Here is a 23,700-nt window from a genome sequence, read left to right as displayed (position 1 = left end):
GGTCACCATAATTCAAGTCAACTTTTATTTCAGCTAACAACAAATACACCTAAATTTACATCTAAACTTGTAAATTAGCACATGCTGTTTCCTTGCATGCTGTTTTTGGAACAGTGTCAAGACGGGACTGTAATACTGTACACTGTGTATTCAAAAAAGTAAGAAGAATGATAGAATCATGGCCCTGCTCCATGCATTCACTAAGTTTTATGTTGTCTTTTTTTCTTTTGGCTTGACTTGACAAACTGGAGACTGAACTGGATTTTATTTGAATATGGCCTCTACTATCTTTTCTGTTCAGATTGCTCACTCCTTCTGCATTCTTTCATAATTCTCTTAACACTCTGGCCAATTTGCTAAGAACATTCTGTGCTTTGGGTTTTCTGCAGGATCTATCCTACAAGGACCGACATTGGCACGAAACCTGTTTCCACTGCTTTCAGTGTAAGAACTCTTTGGTGGACAAACCATTTGCTGCAAAAGAAGAGCAACTTCTCTGTACCGAATGTTACTCAAATGAATATTCCTCCAAGTGTAGCGAGTGCAAGAAGACCATCATGCCAGGTTAGAACTTGTCTGCTTTAGGAATGGGCTTTTGGTAAAACATTGAGATTTGAGGAGTTACAGTCTCCAAAAAAGTAACTTTTCCAAGCTCTGGCTTTAAATCACCTAATCTAAGATCTCCTAAAACCAGCTCTTTTGTTTTAAACTTGCATTTGATCCTGCTACTATATATGAAACATATTTGCCTATGGTTTCCCTAAACATCTCTTCACATTCTAATAGGGAACATATCCAAAGTACTACCTTGTCCCTCATGGCTCTGTTTGTAACACGCAATAGTACCAAGTAGCTAGTACTTTTAGCTTAGAGAAGAGACGACTGAGAAGTGACCTGATAACCAATTTTTAATATCTGAAATGATGTTATGTGGAAGATGAAGCTAGTTTTTTGTTTTGTTTATGTTTTTTTGCTGCTGCTTTGGACATTAGAACATGAACCAACGAATCCACATTACAAGAAAGGAGGTTCCACCTAAACACTGGAAAGGATTTAAGAGCAGCTTGGCAATGGAATGGGCTGCTTCAGAGAGTGCTGGGGTCTCCTTCTTTGGAGGTCTTTAAACAGGGCTGGATGGGCATCTTTCAGGAGTGTTTTAGCTGTGTATTCCTGCAGAGTTTGTCTAAATAGCCCTTGTGGCCTCCTCCCACTCTGTGGATTCTCTGATTCCATTGTGGGTAAATTCCTTTGTACTTCATCCTCTCTCCTATCACAATCTTCTTTCTTTTCTGATGATGCCATCACTTAACCAAAAAGCATCTATTAAATGGTGTACCAATACATAGGAATCTCGTTGATTCAAAAGTTGGAATAGACAATTGCAGGAATAGACAGAATACATTTCTCCAGATGTTTTTCACTTCAGTTACCCTTATGACTTGTTAGCATAAATGTTGGTGATGAATGGAGTTGCCAGAGTGAAAACTAGAGAGAGTTCCTATACCTTTAACAGCTATGTTGAAGAGGTATTTAGCAGGTGTTGCTTCTCATACAACTAGAAACACCTGCTGAAATTTCTTCAATTTATACAACCATTCTATACATTACGCATCTCCAATTTTCAATGTGACAACTCTATTGCTAAGGAATTCTGCAAGGTTGTAGCAACTCCTGGAAGACCACAATTCGCCTATATGTTGACAGATGGATTTTGACCATGCTCTTACTCGCATATGGTACAGATTCAACCAAATGTATCCAGCCTATTCCAGTCCTTTATTTATGCCTTCTTTCTCACCAATCCTTGGACTCAAGGCAGTTTGATTCAGGTTGAGCATATCTTACCCAGAATTCTGAAATCGAAATAATCAAATATCCAAAACTGTCCACATTGGTGGCCTTCGCTTTAAGATGATTTTGTGCATTTTGTTTCATGAACGAAACTATTTTAAAATATTGTATTAATTTCCCTTAAGGTTATTGTATGAGGAATAGTTTCCATCTCCAGAATATTTTTATGTCTACATATGCAAAAACAGATATGCCAAAATTAAAAATGAAATTCCAAAACCCAAAACATTTTTGGTCCAAAGCATTTTGGAAAAGGGATACTTTACCATACAGTCAGGTCTTCTGTATCCACAGGTACTATATTCACAATTTCAACCATCATTGGCTTGGAGATATTTATTTTAAAAATCCAAAAATCAAAACTTGATTTTGCTATTCTGTATAATGAGATTGCCCATCCACAGATTTTGGTACCCATGAGGTTCCTGGAACCAAACCCTAGCAGATACCAATGGTCCACTGCATTATTATTTCTATCTTCAATGGGGAACAATTCAGAGAAAAGCCTCTCCTGAAGAACTTAATGCTCAGACAGATCACTCTGAAACTTATTACCTGCTAGTTTGCTTTGTTTTAATGCTTATCTTCTTCATATGTCTTGGAAACGTTTAAAATTTGGGGCAGAGCAGATATTGAAATGCACACAACTGATCCACTTTTGAAAGTAGAATGTAAGAAGTGATCTCCTGAACTCTGAAAGCTTGATTATTATTTTTTTGGTACCACTGCTTCGTTTTCAGGCTTACTCTCTCAAAAGCTAGCAGCTGTTCAACTTTCCAAGTCATGGATTCAAAGTCCAATTAAATCTGCTTTGATCTTTTTGTTGAACAGAATGAATTCACTTAGAGCTATATTTATACTAGGTGAACTGGAGAAACCCCCCCCCCCCAAAAAAAAGTTTGCAACTCTTACAAGTCAGGAAGTCAGTGTGTAATCAGTGATGATCATTGGTAATTAAAAAAACATTTTTGAATTGCTTCTCATGTCACTTATCCTCAAGTTAATTTTTATGCTTGATGAGCCATGACATTAAAATTGGAGAGGTTCTGGTTACAAGGTAGGAAAGTATAAACCACAATTATGCAACTATATTCAAAGCAGATGGTCAGAATCCATCTTGTTGTTGCGGGGGAGACAGGAACCTCTCTGACCTTTCCCATATCTCGCTTCATATGAAAGAAAATGCCCTATATTTTGCATGTCCTATGCTACTGCACATTTGGAGAAAACACAGGAGGCTTTTCTTCTTTTCTGTCCTACATAAACCTTCTCCTTGCTATCATACTTTATTTTACTGCCCTTGGTTTTATTTATTTTATTATCCTATTGACCCAGATCAAGCCTAACTTTCCCAGCATGTATTTAAATATTTTGAAGGTGTTATATGTCCCCTTTATAACTTCAAGAGTACATGGGATAGGAGCTTATGCTAACTGAAAAGGCTGATGACATATTTGTTTTTTCTCAGGTCATAGAGCAGAGCTTCTAATACTTCTCCACTCAGGGCCCTTTTTGGCCCAAGAAATATTTACATGACCCTGGGTGTATAGGTACATAAAATGGGTATAAAATGTAACATTTGCTGATAACAACCAGGGTTTGCAAGGCTTGCCAAACAGGCTGATTTTTCTTTTTATGAAATACAGCTGAAGCACCTTATGCAAAGTCCACTGGAAACACTGCCCAGCAGATTCATGCAAATGTCTAAAACAGCCACTAGATGTTCAGATTTTTTGAGACCCCAACATTGAGTTAAGGAGACCCCATTTGGAAACTGGACCCACAGTTTAAAAAGCAGTGTCCTACAGCCTCATCACACTAGAGCATGAATCCACTTTAAATCTGATTTCTGCCTCCTGCAGAATTCTGGGGTTTGCAGTTTGGTGAGGCCCAGGATCTCTGTCTGGCTGAGCTGTTTAAAGCCCCCTCCCTAAAGTGGATTTGAAATGGATCCAAGCTCTAGTGTGATGAGGTCCCTTGAGTGTGTTCACATTATGCAATAATAGCATTTGATCTCATTTTAAGTGCAATGATGTCATCCTATGGGATTCTGGGATTTTTAGTTTGAGTGGTCCTTAGAATACACTAGCAGTGCTAAATAAAAAGTATACAATTGTATAGGTGGGAGAAAGTAAATAGGGAGAAGGATTCTCCACTCTTAAAATACTATAACCCAGTTTCATCTGCTAATCTAAATGGTAACAGATTAAGGACAGATAAAAAAAAAATAGTAAGACCCTGTAACCATGGAACCTAATACCCATGGTTTCATTTATGCTCACCAGGAAAAATACGCTCTCTAAAAAGTTGCTAGGACCATCAGATGATTAGATGGAATGCATTCTCCGGAAGTTACTATAAAGTTGTGTTGGAAAATCTTAGAGGCTATCTCTCTGGACAATGGCCTTCCGACCCAGAAGGAGTGTGTTCCCAAACAATGTGTTCAGTGGCCATGCTGACTGGGATACTCTGGGAGCTCCAATGGATGGATGGATGGATGGATGGATGGAAGGAAGGAAGGAAGGAAGGAAGGAAGGAAGGAAGGAAGGAAGGAAGGAAGGAAAGAAAGAAGGAAGGACTTCGTCCAAATTCTAGCCAAGCCCAGATTCTGCCTATTGTGTGCCCCCCCCCCCCCCAGTATTTCCTGGAAAGCTAACTGGGAAAGAAAGACAGATTGCTATTTCCCCTTTTATGGTACTTAACATGAAGGTAGAACCAGAATTTCACATTGTTGTCACCCTTGTAGGTACACGCAAGATGGAATATAAAGGAAATAGCTGGCATGAGACCTGCTTCATCTGCCATCGGTGCCAACAGCCCATTGGGACAAAGAGTTTCATCCCCAAAGACAATCAAAATTTCTGTGTCCCCTGCTACGAAAAGCAGTTTGCTATGCAATGTGTCCAGTGCAAGAAGGTATGATTTGTTTTTTCCATGCAATCATCTCATGATGCAAATATGGGAAACTGTGATAAGGCATAAGCATCACCATGTCTATTCCCATTTTGATATTAAACCAAAATAGTCCACTTTAGTTTGGAACAAAAATTGAAAACTAACTCTAGATCTACTTTGGGCCATTAGTTCTGAAGTTTAAATTTACAGTACCAAGCTGCCATTTATCTATGGTACAAGATAATTTACATTTCAGCTGTTTAGAGGGTCATTTGTTTTCAAAAGTTGTGTTAAGATTATTAGAAAGATAATATAAGCTTGCAAACAAGATATAATAAAAAGCAGGCTGTGGGCCACATATAGCCCCTCTCTGGATGCATTGATGCACCTCCCTTCCTGCCTCTGCCCCCGCAAAAAATAATAAACTTATGCTCCTAGAAATCTTCAAGAATGGTGCTTTTGGATTAAAACTTGGCCAATTAGTACCTGGCCAACAAAAAAAACCCCTCCACTTCAAGGTTTTAGTCTTAATGCAATCTTATAAGATATTTCTTATAAGAAGGGGGTGAAGAGCAGAGGCGGTTCAACCACCAGGCCAACTAGACAGTTGCCTGTGGCGCCATCTTGTTGGGGGCGCCATCGAGGCAACTCCTGTCTCCTGCAGCCTGCCTCCGCAAGGTATTGAACTGCTTTTTCTGTTGATTTGTTGTAAAACATGATGTTTTAGTGCTTAATTTGTAAAATCTTACAAATGTGATGTTTAATAGGCTTTTCCTTAATCCCTCCTTATCAAACATTTTCGCTTATGCAACGCTTTTATTTTTCAGTGATTGTTTTTTTTTGGGGGGGGGGGGGCGCCAAAATTCTGTTCGCCTACACTTGAAAAATACCTAGGGCCGGCTCTGGGGAAGAGTGGATATGGAGTGTGCACAGTACATAAACAGCAAACTAATTTGTCTATTTCTTTTAAAACACAACAGCCAATCACTACAGGAGGAATTACTTACCGGGAGCAACCATGGCACAAGGAGTGCTTTGTATGTACTGGGTGTAAAAAACAGTTGTCTGGACAACGTTTTACTTCCCGGGATGAGTTTGCCTATTGCTTGAACTGCTTTTGCAGCCTCTATGCTAAGAAGTGTGCTGGATGCACTAATCCAATAAGTGGTAAGTATCTTCTTATCATCTTCTTTGAAAGGAGAAAGAATCATCAACATCACAAAAAATTACAGTAAAGCTGTTCGCCATAGAGAGCAGAATGTACAAAAACTATTATAACTGGATTTGGCAATGTTTAGGATTGTGAAAGAAGGAACTTGAGCTGGATCACTTAACAGTTAAGTCATAAAGTCATAATAGTCTCAGTATATAGAACAATGCAACAATACAGAAGAAAAGTGTAACAATGTTTTTAAAATGACAAAAACCCTCCATTTTTATTACTTAAAAATCCCCAAGGTGCATTAAATTTGGGTTGACTTCAAAGAACCAGATAAAATAAAGTAACTACAGGTGCTGTTCTACAAATGCTGATGCAAGATTTTGCAAAAACCTGACTACAAGGATAATAACTTTTGAGTTAGTTTTACTTTTCTTCAAGAATGTTCTGCTGTAGCAAAGGTTACCAATTAGAAAGAGGTTAAATAAACTTATAAGGCCACCACTAGTCAAAATGACAGTACATTGTTTAATGCAGACACTTCATTCTGAAAGGCTGAGGAAAACATTAGGCAAACAAAAAGGTGGATATGTTTAGCCATCAAAATATTACATTTTATGAATGTCATCTTTTTCATTTATAAAATTATTTTTTACTCCGTTTTTGTCATTCTTGGAATGATGATGATGATGGTGATGATGATGATGATGATGATGATGATGATGATGTGCCAAATGTATGAGGAACTCTTCAAAAGTTACACAAGACCAAATAAGGTTAAAAGATTAGGTACTGTTAGCAGACTGTGTCTCAAATTCTGTTGGAAACCTCCATGATCAGGCATGTTTTTATTAGAATTACTTAATATAATGTGAAGCAGTGACTTTTTGATCTTATGTATACACATACACCAAAAACTTGTAACACAATAATTCCCAAACTTTGATCTGGAGTCCAGGATCCCAAATATAGAATTATTATCCATGGATACTCTGTGGATGTCTAATTGAGAAACAACAGCTAGAATCCTATATTGCATTTACAGATATGTAAGCACTACAGTTATGATGCTACTCATTGATCCTGAGCTAACCTAAATGCAACCCTATCAGGAAGTGGCTGCTGTAATGGATGTGGATCAGTTCCCCATCACTTGAAAAACAGCTGACTGCCTTTAGCACACCAACCAAGTGACCAATATCTGGTGTGACAGGCAGAAACCTTGTTGCAGTTCGCCCTTACTGGAGTTCTTTCAAATGTGTGGAATTGTAAATGGCAGGAAGCTATTTCCCAAATGACAGTGGAAACAGACCACTGTTGACTGCAGTGGCTGCTGCCTAGTAAGTGAAAAATTGAAGACCTTCACAGCCCCTACATAGCCTCTAAACTAGAGATTATATAAGGATCATAAATAACATATTTTAGAATCACGAGTATTACACAGTTCTAACTGCAATATCGCAATTCTCACACCTTTATAATCACACAATTTTCACATCAACCAAAAATGATGTGAGCCATTGGCCAACATGATTTCCCATGGAGATGTATCATGGTTTCTTCTAATGACCTACTTTGCTTTTTTCAGGACTTGGGGGTACCAAATATATCTCCTTTGAGGAACGCCAATGGCACAACGATTGCTTCAACTGTAAGAAGTGCTCCCTGTCATTAGTGGGACGTGGTTTTCTTACTGAAAGAGATGATATCCTGTGCCCGGAGTGCGGGAAAGATATTTAGAAGTAATTTTTAATAGCTGTTCTTATAAATGCATATATTTTCCAAAATGAGTAATAACATTTATGGGTTGTGATTTGATGTGAAAAATGTGGTGTTTCATTGTTACATTAACTCATATATATACTCATCAGTTAATTTCTTTCCTAGATGGTAGCAATGCATTAGAGAAGGAAAGGGCATAAAGGGAGGGAAGGTGATTTTGACATGAATTCATAGACAGTAAATTTAATACAGGAATCATTTACGAGTTGTTCAGACATTATTTCTTTTTAGCAGATGGATGCAGTGTAAAACTAATATACTTTTCAAAATGGGGCTTACCATGACTCCTGTTTTGATAAAGAAACCTGATTATTTCATGGCAGATGTGAAGGGGATTATATGTAGGAAATACATAGAATGTTTTGTGTCTCATGCCTTAAAATAAGGGATTAAGGCTGCTGTTCTGTGCATTGTTACATTGGAATAACTCCCACTGAACTCTGTGGGATTGTCTCTAAATAAACATTCACAGGATCAGATTGCATGAAATTTAAATGGAACACATTATTCCACAATATTGCAATATCATTGCACAAAGTATGTTTTCAGTTTCTGGTACTTGTTTGGAAATGCCACTGCGCCGCGTATTTTATCAAGAGAATTTTATTTCTAATCAGCCTACTGTATTTTGGTGAAAGTTGATGTTTTAAAATTTACTTCTAATAAATATTAGCATTTAGAGAAAGATTGTGTTTAACTTTTTTGTTTAACATGCAGAATTCATAAAAATAGCAGGGAATATCCCCAGCTGTCTCATTTAAAAAAGTGGAGGACATTTTCCAGTTTCCTATAGCAGGCATCATTGAGATCATGACAAAAAAGCACTTTTAGAAGCTAACAGCTAAGTGGTTGACTATTCCTTGTATAAACACAAAATTGCCTCATTTCCTCAAATATTAGGCAACAATGCACAGCATGCACAGTGCTACATTCCAGCTCCAAATAGTTGACACAATATCTTTGATGCTAACAAAAAATGGCAGCAACATCTTGTTCAATGTACTTGCACAATAAATATATACCCAAGCACTAGTCAGAACATCAGACAGGAAATCTTCACACTTATCCTGCTACACATTGGCACTCCTAAGGTTGGTATCTTTTTTTCTCCCTAGCTGAAATAAAGTTGTGCTTCTTTGCTTTTCTTCTCCTATTTAGAATACAGTATAGTTATTTTCAGAATGTCACTTGAATTAGGCAAATAGCTGTCCACTTTGTGTCTTTGAGTCATCTGTAAACTTAATGATGACTCCATAGGGAATTCTTAACACAAAGACTACTCAGAGGAAGTTTTGCCATTCCCTTCGCCTGAAACATAGCCTATATCAGGCATGGGCAAACTTCGGCCCTCTGGGTATTTTGGACTTCAATTCCCACATTTCTTAACAGCCAAAATACCCCAGAAGGCTGAGGTTTACCCATGTCTGGCCTATATCATCCAGTATTCATTGACAGTCTCTCGTCCAAGTACTCATCAGGGTGGAACATCCTTAGTTTCCAAGATCAGATTGGATTTGGTGCCGTTAGGATATTGAGGAACCTAATAATCAGTATGTACACTAGAATTTGGGTTGGACAACTGGGTCCAGAGAACTCCTCAACCAGTTCTACCAACTTAAGGTGTCTTTGGACTCCAGTGTCTCAAAACAATAGAATATTGGTCTAAATCCAATTTTAGTCCCATCTCAAGTAAATGTATTAAAATCAGTGGGTCTCCAGCCATGCAACAAAACTAGCCCTGAGAATTAAACTCCAAATGAATGTGAAACACTTGTTTATATTTTCAAAGTTGAAGCACCACTGATTTACAATGTATCCATGTCTATTTAGAAGTAAGCATCCCTGATTTCAGTAGGACTTACGTCTAGATATGTTTGTGGGAAACTAAAAATCTAAAGTGCCACATTAACTTGCCATAAAACTGGTCTGCTCTTCTTAATAGAATAGAATAGGTCACTTTATTGTCATTGTACATTGTACAACAAAATTAAATGTTTTCACCAGCATACATTACAAATCCATCCCTCCACATTTCCACCCCTCCGCACAGCCCCCAAAGCCATAGCGTTTCCAAATGATCAGGTAATCAATTTTTTGAGATGGGAATTAAAAATATATTGACTTTTCAACTGTATTAGCAAATAGATTATTCTAAAACTGGAGCCTCCGATGGCCTAGGGGATAAAAGCCTTGTGACTTGAAGGTTGGGTTGCTGACCTGAAGGCTGCCAGGTTCAAATCCCACCTGGGGAGAGCGCGGATGAGCTCCCTATCAGCTCCAGCTCCATGCGGGGACATGAGAGAAGCCTCCCACAAGGATGGTAAAACATCAAAAACATCCGGGCGTCCCCTGGGCAACATCCTTGCAGACGGCCAATTCTCTCACTCCAGAAGCAACTCAGGTTGCTCCTGACACGAATTTTTTTTTCTAAAACTAAGAATTTGTTTCCTACACTGACTCTGCTACAGATCTTTAAATATTTCGTATCACTATATGGAAGTTTCACTGAGAGTTCAGGTGCATAAATTACAGAGGACTCTTGGTATCCATTGCTGTTTGGTCCCAGGAACCCCTGGAGTTAACAAAATCTATGAATGCTCAAGTTCCATTATATAAACTGGCAAAATTAAGATTTGGTTCTTGAATTTAAAAAATCAAGCTGTGTATGGTGGAATTTGTGGGTGCAGAATCCATGGATATGGAGCACTGACCTTTTTTTCCAGCAATACTATGAAGCCGTTGCGGTTGTAACATGTGACATCCACTAGTTACATTCCTTCCACCGAATATCAAAGATGCCGTCCTGCCCCTCAACCAGTGCTTGTCATCAGTAATAGACAGGATGAGAGCTAATACGTTGAAATTAAATCCAGACAAAACAGAGGTGCCCCTGATCAGTCGGAGGAGGATCAGGATGTAGGGTTACAGCCTATGTGGGATGCGGTCATACTCCCCCTATGACACAGGTTCACAGTCGGGGGGTGATCCTGGACTCTTCACTGACTCTGGAACTACAGGTGTTGGCCAACTGCGCCCATACGTTGAGACGCCGGATCTGGCCATGGTAGTCCATACCTTAGTCACATCCCGTTTGGACTACTGAAATGCTCTTTACGTGGGGCTGCCTTTGAAGATAGTTCGGAAGCTACAAATAGTCCAAAAATCGGCAGCCTGGTTACTAACTGGAGAGCTGTACAGGGAGAGAACCATTCCCATGTTACGGTAGTTCCACTGGCTGCTCGTCTGCTTCTGGACTAAATGCAAAGTGCTGGCCATTACCTATAAAGCCTTAAACAGTTCGGGTCCAGACTATTTGAAAAACCGCATCTCCATATACAAACCAGCTCGAGCACTGCGGTCAACAAGGGAGGCCCTCCTCTCAGTACTGCCTCTGACTCAAGCATGGTTGGTGGGGATGACAGTGGGAGCCTTCTCTATGGTCAACCCCCTCCTCTCGAACTCCCTCCCTAAAGAAATAAAAACGGCCCCACCCTCCTCTCCTTTAAAAAGCTTTTCAGAACTCATTTATGCATCTTAGCATTTGGAGAGGAAGAAGACTAGTACACCTTTATATTTATCCTCACCTAGATGTTAGACACTTACTTCAGCCTGTGGAAATTATGTGTGATATTATGTTTATTTAAGTTCAATTATGTATTATTTTTATTTAGTTTTATACATTTATTTTGAGATTGTTTTATCCAGTTTTGATTTATCATTTTGTTTTCGGCATTGAATGTTTGCCATTTTGTTACTTTTGTTAGTCTGGGAGATAGGGTGGGATACAAATAAAATATTATTATTATTATTATTATTATCTTCATTATTTATTCAGAGCTGTTTCTACAAACAGTAGGGTTTTTTTTTACTTTCTTTGAGGTAGCAAGGTATAATTTACACAATTTTAAGAGGCTGATATAGGCAGAAGTAATGGAGAATTTTGACTGTTTTCCTATTTAGAAATATGATTGGGTGCTTTGTAAGAGTTCAAAGTGATGTGCCAATAGTGAGAGATATCAGCTACATCTCCATTCTGAATGTTTTTTCTGGATGGTATGTGAACATATTGTTTGGGTCCAGCTACTCCTCTGTTCCACTACAAATCTCAAGAACAGGGCCACAAGCACCAGTCTAATTTGTGTACAGAATGGCGTAGTGATGTGACAATGACTCTGGAGATGAAGGTTCAAATTCCTGTTCAGCTTTGGAAACTCACTTGGTGATCTTGGGCAAGTCAGACGACTCAGCCTCACAGGAAGGTAAAGGCAGGCCCACTCCCTGAACAAATTTTGTCAAGAAAACCATATGATAGATTTAACATAGGGTTACCAAAAGTCAGAAATGATTTTACTGTTTTTCTTTTCAAATAGTTGTTTACAGTGAGGTTTCTGAGACAATGCAGTTCTCCTCATTTCAAAGGGGAAGCAGATTACTCTTTCCAGTGTATTACATATTTCATCTTTCTTCTGAGAGATACAAACGAAGAATTCATTTTAAACATGATGGGTTCAGAGACTTGCTTACTGGAAAAAATCCTAATGCTAATACAGCAGGAGGTATTTGGTCAAACCAAATTTTACCCTTCTGTATGAATCTCATAATCAAGAATGCTGTTTAAAGGATTATATAGAAAAACCATTTTACAATTTTTAGAGATTACTGTATTATGATATTCACTTATAAAGAGTGCTTGAAAACTCCCAACTGTTGAAACTGGTGTCTGTGTGCCATAATTCCATACTTCATTTATTAAATGCACGCCCTATCTATCAAAAATGGAACTCAAATGAGTTAACACTAAATACAAATTCAAGCATTTGAAACAAATGTAAAGCACAAGACAGCAGTTCCCTTCAACCAAAGCTCAGCTGTAATTTCAAAAGAACGACTATATAAAAGTCCTTTCCTGATAGGATAACAATAAGGAGAGCAGTCTAGTCTACCTTAAAAGGATGATGGGCCGGGCTGTGGTGCAGCTGGTTTGTAGCCAGCTACAATAAATCACTACTGACCGAGAGGTCATGAGAGATCGAAGCCCGGGCCGGATTGAGCTCCCAACCATTTAATAGTCTAGCTCACTGTTGACCTAAGCAGCTCGAAAGACAGTTGCATTAAACGAGTAGAAAATGTAGGTACCGCTTTAAGTGGGGAGGCTAATTTAACTAATTTACGACACCATAAAAACTTCCAGCAGCATGCAGAAAGGAATGAGGAAGTACTCCAAGTACAGTGTCACAAGTGGATGATGAAGCGGCAGCTCCCCCTGTGGCCGGAATTGAGCATACCCTCATGAAGCCGGAAGCTGGAAAATGTTAAATTGCCTCTGTGTCTGTCTATATGTCATAAGTCTAATGGCACTGAATGTTTGCCATGTATGTGCTTTGTGATCCACCCTGAGTCCCCTTCGGGGTCAGAACGGCGGAATATAAAAACTGTAAGTAAGTAAATAAATAAATGATCTAAAACCTGAGACTAAACTAGCAAAGAAAACCCTGTCTCTCCTCCTCACTAAAAGTGCCCCTGAGAGCAGTGGGGCAGAAAGATGCCCCCTGAAGATCTTAAAACCCTTGGGATGTTCATGAGAGAAAATAATTTGAATAAGCTGCATTTCAAATAATTCAGGCTTAAAGTTTTTATTGGATCTTACAAGTCAAAAGTAGCACTTTGCATTGTGTCTAGAACTACCCTGTTTCTCCTAAAATAAGACATCCCCAGAAAATAAGACCCAGTAGAAGTTTTACTGAATTGCTAAATATAAGGCCTCCCCCAAAAGTAAGACCTAGCAAAGGTTTTGTTTGGAAGCATGCCCGCCGAACAGAACACCAGAGCATGCAGGATCGGTAAATGTACGTACCATAAAGTGTTATACATGGAAATAATGGTAGTAACAAGAAATTATTGATAGGATTCACAGTTTGTCTGGTTATGCTGGTTTGTGATGACAACTACTGTACAGTATATAATAAATGTTCATTTTTATTTTTTTTTGCTCAACAATACATGTGAATTCTTCTTTATGGAAAAATAAGACATCTCCTGAAAATAAGACCTACAGCATCTTTGGGAGCAAAATTTAGTATGTCTTATTTTCGGGGAAACACGGTAGATAAGTAATCAGTGAATCTATCATAACACAGAAGTTGAATATTCTCTATAAATAGCTTGACTGAACTATCATGCTGTAGCTTTCCTGATCAATGAAACCCTCAGAAAATACATTACAAAAGTCTGAGAGTGAACTAAAGCAGGGGCATTTGTGGCCAGATTAGACTTGTCTAAAAAGTGGCAAGGTTGGACTTCTACTTTTACGTTTCCAAGTTCAATCCTGGCCACCACCGACATCTGGACATCCAGGTTGAAAGGTGATTCCAGAAACATACCTGAGCTCCAAACCTGGATTGCAAGCATTTATAGAAAGGACGCAAGGCTACATAACCAATCTCCCTCTGCAGATAAAACTGAAGCATTTAATACACCCACACAACAAGAATTCACTTTTAATTCTGTTTATTGAAACCAGATATGGCTAATAAAGACAACTTTTCAGATACAAAACACACAAAATTAAAATGTGCTGTACTAAAGTACAAAACCTGCACAAGTAGAGGCAAACACTGCAAACACACCATACTTACATTTTATGATCTAATGGAATTTGTACACAAACAGTGCATGTCTACTCAGAAGCAAGTCCCCATTAACTTTGGTGGCACTTACTCGAAGGCAGACAAGTGTGGCCTCTATTTCTCATTAGTTTACTTTAGAAACAGGTCCAAAGTATATACTTACTTGTCTTACTGAAATCCCTGAAGCAATGTATTCAATACTGGCTGTACTACACACTGTTTTCCAGTAAGGTGGACAATTTTTACTCCAACTGCATTTCATTCTACAATAGTTGCATATTAACAATTCTAATTTTTTAAAAAGTTTTAAAACTTTTGAATTAATGCTGAGATGCTGCCAGTATCTTCAGGGCATCTCGGTAAATAAAACTTCCTTTGTGCATAGGATTAATTTTATTTTGTGCCTGGGAGTGCGAGTCAAATATTTATACTCAAAGTGAATGGGTTTCACATAATTCAAAGGAGAATCCATATGGTTCCAAACAAACTTGCCGCATTTATTCACAGATTTTTAAAAAGCAAGATGTTTCTTTGCAAACTTACAATTCTTTTTAATAGTGAAGTAAATTTAACACCTTCTTTTCAAACTGCCCAAACAAGTATGAGTTTTCTTCCTAAATTTTAGCAGGCATTTAGTAAGCAGGCAAGTATCGTTTTCCACAAATGTACAAGTATTTCATCAAAAATAGTTATGCAAGTGTACAAAAGTACAATATTTGTTTCTGCACAACCTTTCTCTTAAATGCTCTCTATACACAACCTATCAGTTTGCACCCAACTCTGTTATCGCCAAAGACAACAGAAATCTATTTATCTTCAATTATAACAAAAACTTCAATTTGAAGCAAAGACACCACACAGTTCAGCCATCCACCTCCTGCGACATTTATAGGTATAATAACAGTCTCAAAGCAAGACTGGAAAAGTCTAGATGTCTTTGAACTACTTGGTATTTGCGCTCAAAAATTTGAATATTTTTCTAACCCTGCTGACAAACTATTTTGTGCAAAGTCTACTTAATTACCATGGAAAATCCAGTTGAATGAGAAAGGACAAACTTCCATTGCAGTTAAGATACATTTGTACAGGGATTTGTATTTACTGAACAAATCAGTACTCTAAAGTTGAACATGGATAGTTATGAACTCACATGGATTCTCTTGATCAGGTCATGCAAGGGCTGAACTACAGTACACTTGAAAACCCCAAAGGTACGGTGGAAGACCACTTTCATTCCACCAAAACCAACCACTAAAAGGGCAAGACAGTAACTCGAAGTGCAATAGAAGTGCTCCTTTTGTGATGGGTTAAAATATGGTGTCTGAATCAAACTGTGGGATCACTAACATTATGGAGAATCCACTACAATCTGCAATGTTGTTCAATTCATCCGTCCTGAAATGAAGACTGAACATTATTTACATTTCCATCACCTTGTGCATTCATGGCCATGTTACATGCTGGATCTTCTTCTTTGAGTCAGAGGGCTTTAGGCCGTTCTGAGGACGGAAATTAAACAAAGTTAGACTGGCAACACTAAAACATTAAAAATAGCAAAGCAAGTATAGTTTGTATTGCCATCTAGTGGCAGAAGTAAAAAAAATATGGTCCTAAAGACACAAGAAAGGAGCAAAAGAGAAAATTAATCTCCTAAGGTTCAGAAATGTTCTTGTAAAAGTTGACCTAGATTGAAAGATGTAATTGTGCAACCTTCCAGATGTTGTCGGAACTACAACTTGCAGTCTGGAGGGCTGCATGTTTCCTTGGGTAGACCCACTGACGTGCGTGTAGACTTGGCATCTATTAAATATGTTACTTTAGTTGAGACTAGGAAGTGTATTGGAAATACTGGCTTGGGTCTTGGGTTTGGTGAAGATAATTTGCAGAAGGAATGTTTTCCAAGTCATTGACAGCTGGGTTAAAGGAATACAGGAGAGTAACCAGAATGTGGAGAACTACAGGTAAGTGAACGGTGTAATACAGGTTGTTTCAAAATGATGGACTGAATTTCAAAAGCAGGCTATTTCACAATGGCAACATGTTTTAAGTATACAAAAAGTTATAAACGGTTTAATGAGTAATTAAATTATCAGGTTTTACTAACCATTTTGAGCCAGAAACAAATCTTTAAAAAAATAGCTCCACATATGAAGAATATCTCATTAGGCCTTATGATGTACAGTTGCCATCTGTGCATGACTAAGCTTAGGGGCTGTTTGTGCACCGGGAGAGGCATCTAGTGGTACTCCTTTGAAACTCAGTTCCCCCCCTTTCAAGTGGTAAGAGTTTCATTCCTAGGCAGTCCGTGGTTGCAGAGATATAGCAACTTCAAATTGGATCCACCTTTTTGAAACACTCTATATATTCATGTTTACTACTTTGCATTCCAAAATCTATTCCTGATCGAACTTAACTTCCTGAAGACTTTATTAAAATGTAAATCAAGTGTTCCTTATGTTCCTAAAGAAACTCTGACAGTTCAAATCCAAAGCTCATTAACTTGTTTACACTCATTCTAACAATAATACAATAGTGTCAACCTAATAGTTGTACTAATGTTGAACAATCATTTTATATGATTTGCTATGCAGAGTTAGAGATACTCAATTACAGTTATAAATCTCACATGTATACTACTAAGAGTTGTATTTGGTTAAAAAAGAACAGGTCCAGATCACCAAATGTATACTTACAGATGCATCTATTTCTTCTTTTGGAGCAGCTCTCTTTAATTTCACAACAGTAGTCCCTATTACAGGCAGCGAAGGTGGGGACTTTTGACTAGAAGCCATATTGTTATTTATTCTAATATTGTTCTGTTTTGATTCATTAATGCTGGTGCCTATTTTAAAGTCTGATGAATCAGTGGAAACAGATGCACACGCCAAAGAATCTGAAGAAACAGAGAGTCTCCTGCAAGGTGCACTTGCACTTCCAGCTGTAAGTTTTAGACCATCAACAGTCCCGTTTTCTGTCTTCCTCACTTTTATACTCGTACTTGTTGAGCTACCATCAAATACTATCAGAGGGCGTTTCCTCAAATTTTCTACAGCAGCAAAACTGAACAAAAAAAAACAGTAAAGTAACACCCTTAGTAACAGATTACAGATGTAAACAAAATCAGAAAGAAAATCTCCACCTATCTCTCAACATTTCTTGAAAGTAAGCCCAATTTTTGGAATGTTTTCCTACGTTATTGTACTGGCATCACAAGATACTGAAATTAATAAGAAATCTGTCTTGGGGAAGATGGCATTCTTCTAATATCCTCAGAGATCAAAGTGAAATATAAAACTTATGAAAATATTATTCTAAACATATTCATACTAGTCACAGCCAAACTTTACTAAATTCTAGTTTTAAGCAAAATGTTCTGATCTATTTTGTCAGCCAGAGAATGAATCCATTCTAATGTAACATACATGATTTTCAGCAATAGGCAATACTGATACTGCCTCAGATTCCTAAAAGCTAGTTCTTTTACTTCAGTAGCAGGGCTGTCCTATTTATATTTGTGCATTAGGTAATCTATACAAAGGGGTTTTTCAGGAGATAACCAAGGTCAACTGAGCCTTTTCGAGTCTACAATGACCATGTAACGCAGTATCAAACTTCATTATATGGCAGATGTAGATGCCCTTCTGTTTATTGCTTTGAATTAGCTCCTCCTGCTTTGGAATACTCCAAACATTTTAATGATTTCATTTGGCTACTCAGCAGTAATTACATACTCAGCTCTGTAGTCCATTAGTATACAAATCCCCATCCCATTCCCCATTGAATTATGTCTCTCTCTGATTTTGTGGAGTCAACCTAGAAGAGGCTTCCTAATTAAGTACTTAGTTGACTATAATAGTGGAATCCAGCCATTACTTTAGCAACTGGTTTAAACTTTATATTATTTTGATTATACATTATTTTGATTTTTTAAATGAAAATTGGTATAAAATGTTAATTAAAATGTTAATCACTGTCACATATATATCTCTGGGTGCAACATTACTGCATCCAATAAAATAAAAATCAATTCACTTACCCAATAGGAAGGAACAGTTCTCAATCATTATGATTCCCTAATGAAATAAGATTGTAGCTGAGAGATTAAAAAAACTGGTCTATAATTTGGAGAGTCTCATTCATTTTAGAAATGCTGTGCTAAATGGACACAGCAATGCCCTATGTGTACATGTTTCTGAAGGAGTTCAGAATCTAAGAGCAATAAGCAATTACCTTTTCATGTCATGTTTCGTCACCTGTTGTCCTCTTTGTTTCTCCATTCTTTTCCCCCATCTGGTTTTTGGTAATTCCCGCTGAGGCAATGGTATAACATGTTGAACATAGAGATCAGTAAGGCTATCTTTACTGACTTTCAACTCATTCTCCACAGGCACATTCCTCTGTTGAAAAGAAATACAAAAATGTAGTTATGACAAGAAACATAACTATGCACTTCAAAGCAATATTACTCAAAATGGTCCTCTGGCTATTAGCTTCCAGGGGGAAAAACACTTACAGTCAATGGACACAAATATGGTGTTGGTCTCTAATACACAGAAAAAAATAACTGTAGGTTTTTCCAAAGTAAATAGCTCAAGCATCAGCTGTTTTAAAGAACTGTTATCATAGAATCATAGAATAGTAGAGTTGGAAGAGACCACATGGGCCATCTAGTCCAACCCCCTGCTAAGAAGCAGGAAATCGCATTCAAAGCACCCCCGACAGATGGCCATCCAGCCTCTGCTTAAAAGCCTCCAAGGAAGGAGCCTCCACCACGGCCCCGGGGAGAGAGTTCCACTGTCGAACAGCTCTCACAGTGAGGAAGTTCTTCCTGATATTCAGGTGGAATCTCCTTTCCTGTAGTTTGAAGCCATTGTTCCGTGTCCTAGTCTGCAGGGCAGCAGAAAACAAGCTTGCTCCTTCCCTATGACTTCCCCTCACATATTTGTACATGGCTATCATGTATCAACTGATCTCATGCTGTTCATCTTCATTTGTTCTTATTGCTCTGCAAATTCTTCTTTTTACTTGTAGTGGAACTAATATGAAGCTATTGCTGGAATTCAACCCCACACTGCCCAAGTCTGCAGTCCTCAATGAGGAACAGTCATAGATGGAGAATAGATGGAGTTATAGAGTAGCTAGGACCCAGTTCTTTATTATTAAGAAATGTAGTTCTTATTTTATTGTAAATAAACCTTTTTGTGATCTTACGGACTGAACTCTGCATGTTTGCATTCTTTACAAACACATGGCACTTCACGCTCTGCTTGCTGTGAGCTGAATGCTTAACTATAAGTATCTTCTTTTTGTATTTGGATGCTCTGCTGTATTTTGGGAGCTTTCACTAACTAACAGAAAATTCTATATCACCTATATCAGTTTCTTCTTAGAAAGATATATTCAGGGGGGGGGGGGGGGGGTTGCCATTCCCCTTCTGAGATGCTCAGGGCATCTGACTTTAAGATACATGAAAAGCTAACAGCTTTCTGGCATGTTTGTAATTTCCCAGATGAGGGCACCTTCATACATGGTAACAAGAATTATGTTATAGTTATGTTGAAAAGGTTTGTCAACAAGCATCCACCAAGCATCTCCATTCCTTAATATTATGTCAGCAAATGTAAACTATTAATACATAAATAAATACACATTAAAATAAATTCACAAAGGCATGCTAGGCATTTCAGTAAAACCTAATGCCTTTTGTAAGGTAGGAAGCAAAAGGTATCCTGAAGGGTTTTTGGCAGTGGTTCTCAACCTGTGGGTCCCCAGGTGTTTTGGCCTACAACTCCCAGAAATCCCAGCCAGTTTACCAGCTCTTAGGATTTCTAGGAGTTGAAGGACAATACATCCGGGGACCCACTATATTGCATTAACCAGAGCTGATAGGACCTGGTGCCTTCTGAGTATGTGCTACTTTTTATAATAATGATGATAATGAGGGTACTAATAATAAAACTGAGCAACCTGTTAGGATTTTCATAGAAATAATGGCACCTGAGCCAGAGGAACAGGTCAGGCTACCTTGCAGCATGCCAAGTGGGAACCAGAAGTATACCCCCCCCCCCCCCCCGGCTGAGGAAACTCTACTTTCAGCTTCTCTACGGTCGATTTCAGAAGCCCCTCGCGCCGTTCTGGCCACGTCCCCTTTCCGCCGGAGCGGCACGCGCGCTCTTACCTGCTCGAGCGTTAGCAGCAAGAACTCCTGCGAGAGGAGCTCCGGGTGCAGGAGCAGCAGGTCCGAGCCCCCGCGCGCGTCGCCCTCTCCGCCACAGCACCCTCGGCTCCCGAGCGCCGCCATCTTGCCGAACGCGACCCGGATTGGCTACTCAGGCATTCCGTCTCCTTCGCGTCGTCTTTCCGGTTACCCGTCATTCCCATCGAAAGGCAATGGGGTGGGCTGTCGCAGGCTTCACAGAGATAAGAAGTGTAGATACGCCTCTCGTAGTGCAGATCGGGAAATTCAGGGTTTATTCCTACGACTTTTAACGTCTCATATTTTTTCTGATGTTCTATAATCACTGGGTTACTGAGAGTTTTCCGGGCTGTATGGCCATGTTCCAGAAGCACTCTCTCCTGACGTTTCGCCTGCATCTATGGCAGGCATCCTCAGAGATTATGAGGCCTGTTGGAAACTAGGCAAGTGAGGTTTATATATCTGTGGAATGTTCAGGGTGGGAGAAAACTCGTATGTTGGAGGCAAGTGTGAATGTTGCAAGTGGCCTCCTTGATTAGTGTTGAATAGCCTTGTAGCTTCAAAGCTTGGCTGCTTCCTGCATGAGGGAATCCTTTGTTAGGTGTTAGCTGGCTCTGATTGTTACCTATAGTTATTTGTAAATTGAGATTACCCTGCAATCACAGATGCGGTTGGCGAGGACGAGAGACAGGGCTTTTTCGGTGGTGGCTCTGTGGCTGTGGAACTCCTTGTCAAGGGAGATTAGGGAAGCCCCCTCACTCATGTCTTCTAGGAAGCAGCTGAAGACCTGGCTGTGGGACCAAGCATTTGGCCCATCCTAAGATATGAGTTGATATGACCTGATGGATTCTATGAATTAATAAGTCAAACACAAACTGGCTCTGACTTTGGCTCGAAATTTCCCCTGTTGTAAGGATCATATGCTTTTAATTGTTTTAATTTGATTTGGATACTGGCTTTTATTTGTGTTTTATGTTTGTTTTTTTCTACATATTGTATTATATGTGGCACTTAATTCTGCCATTGTGTAAGACCGCTCTGGGTTTTCCTGCGGGAGAAGAGCGGTATATAAATTAATTAATTAAATAATACCTCTCGAGATGTAACTTGGTGCTGTCCATGTTTGTTGACTAGCATTTGCCATACGATGTAATGCTATTCAGTATTTTATCGAAAAGTGGCAATTGTTGCTGGTATTCCTTGGCAGTCTCCCATGTACTAACCAGGGCTGGTCCTGCTTAGTTTTCAAGACCCTGCTGCTCTTTGGGTATTTAGGCCAATAAAAGCAAAAAAAAAAATAAATAACTTGGTTTACATCCCTTATGTTTGGTTAACAATATGGAGAACTAGAGGAGTAAAAAAATGTTTGTTTTACTAATATGGATGCTTTCTTCTGTTCTTACTCATGTTTTCTTTTTGATCCCATGACCTGGCCAAACCCACCCACCCCCCCCCAAAAAAAAAACCCAACCAAATAATGTTTTTAAATGACCTGAAGTTGTAGCTCCACATAGAATCAGGAAGTTCACAATGACAGCCCTGAGTATTAAAAATATATTCTGTGACTGTATGGAACATCTAAAGCAGGCATAGGCAAACTTTGGCCCTCCAGGTGTTTTGGACTTCAACTCCCACAATTCCTAACAGCCCCGGGCCATTTACTTTTCCCCCTCACCCACTTAAGCTGATTCAAGTTGACATGATTATTGGAATATAGTGTATTTTAAAAGAACAATTTCTGTTTCTGTGTGTGTGTGTGTTAAATAAGGGAAAGACTAAAAAAGAACCTAAAATATGCCTAGTAAATTTTACAGAGTATTTGCTATTTTAGTAAATCAAGGCTGACAATACACTTGAGGGCTGTCATTGCGAACATCGTGCTTCTGTGTGGCCCTACAACGTCAGGTCATGTTTTTATTTTTTTAAAAGATTTCTTAGGGGAGCCTTTGTCTCTGAGTTGCTCTCTTCATTGCTATATTTGCTTTTCATTTGTTTGTCCTGTTTTCCTATGTTATGTAATCCATACCACCACATTACATCTAGACTGTCAAATTCATACAATTTGGCACCACTTTAACTCAATGCTCTGGGATCCTGGGATGTCTGGCTTGTCATGGCACCAGCACTCGTTGGCAGAGAAAGCTAAAGACGTTGTAAAACTACAACTCCAAGGATTCCATAATAGTAAGCCATGGCCAAAGTGGCCCTTCCACACAGCCATATAACCCAGAAAATTCCACAATATCTGCCTTGAATTGGGACATCTGAGTCCACACTGCCATATATTCCAGTTCAAAGTAGATAATGTGGGGTTTTATTCAGCTGTGTAGAAGGGGTTTTATGTCACCCACTATTAGTCACCAGATATAATAGTAATTTATATTATAATTAGAGGTCTAATCTATTCTGTCCTTCTGAGTTCCTAGCACAGTCTTGGGTTACTATTTGCTGCACCAACACAAAGAAAATAATTAACTTAGAAAGTTGCTTTCCTGGTTAGAAATGCTTGGCTCTGCCTCCACATCTTTTCTAAACCAGTTCAACCAGTAGGTAAAGTCAGCTAAATCAGATCAACACAAGATGTTTCCTATTTCCTGTTTCCTATAAATAAATATTGTAACTGTCACAGGGTGTTAGTAGTATTTCCTACTCCCCCCTCATTTTCACATAAACTTGATTTCATATAGCCATGGATTTCCATCACAGAAAATTAAACCAAAAAAATTATACAGTTAACAGTGCAAACCTATGCACACATTCCTGCTCAGAAATCAGAGAGGAATTTATTCCTAGGTAAATATTGGTGAGGTTTGGGGGGAATTCACCTTGATTTATAGCCGTCGTAAGTACTGGGATTTATAGTTCACCTGCAATGAAAGAGCACTCTGGACTGCACCAACAATGGCCCTGGACCTAACTTAGCACACAGAATCCCTACGACCAACTGAACATACTGAAGGGATTTGATGGGACTGTAAGAGTTGTAATTCATCTACAGCTGGAGCATACTGAACCCCACTGATGATGCAGTGGTTCTTAACCTGGGGTCCACAGATGTTTTTGGCCTTCAACTCCCAGAAATCCTAACAGCTGGTAAACTGGCTGGGATTTCTGGGAGTTGTAGGCCAAAAACATCTGGGGAGCCCAGGTTAAGAACTACTGATCTAGTGCACATTTACCCAAAGATGACA

The 23,700-nt window shown here is 38.8% G+C and overlaps 2 protein-coding genes across 8 annotated transcripts in view; one reads left to right on the top strand and one right to left on the bottom strand.

Moving 5' to 3' along the window:
- Positions 1-8,372, top strand: part of fhl2 (four and a half LIM domains 2) — a 31,750-nt gene extending 23,378 nt beyond the window's left edge. For all 7 annotated transcript variants that reach the window (XM_062975405.1, XM_062975404.1, XM_008107072.3 and 4 more), the window contains 4 exons: positions 390-564; positions 4,598-4,767; positions 5,727-5,913; positions 7,494-8,372. In XM_062975405.1, coding sequence (XP_062831475.1) covers positions 390-564; positions 4,598-4,767; positions 5,727-5,913; positions 7,494-7,645 — 684 coding nt within the window. In that variant the 3' untranslated portion in view covers positions 7,646-8,372. The remainder of the gene's footprint in view (positions 1-389; positions 565-4,597; positions 4,768-5,726; positions 5,914-7,493) is intronic.
- A 5,805-nt stretch (positions 8,373-14,177) lies between these two features.
- c3h2orf49 (chromosome 3 C2orf49 homolog) lies at positions 14,178-20,682 on the bottom strand. The gene is made up of 4 exons (XM_003218768.4): positions 20,492-20,682; positions 18,544-18,710; positions 17,007-17,373; positions 14,178-15,812 (listed from the first exon to the last, which is right to left on the bottom strand). Exons 1-4 carry the CDS (start codon positions 20,612-20,614, stop codon positions 15,756-15,758), a joined length of 714 nt encoding a protein of 237 aa, XP_003218816.1. The 5' UTR covers positions 20,615-20,682; the 3' UTR covers positions 14,178-15,755.
- Positions 20,683-23,700: the final 3,018 nt, after the last annotated feature.

Source organism: Anolis carolinensis, chromosome 3, assembly GCF_035594765.1.
Source record: "Anolis carolinensis isolate JA03-04 chromosome 3, rAnoCar3.1.pri, whole genome shotgun sequence".
NCBI lineage: Eukaryota > Metazoa > Chordata > Lepidosauria > Squamata > Dactyloidae > Anolis > Anolis carolinensis.
This window is presented reverse-complemented; position numbering and strand designations above follow the sequence as displayed.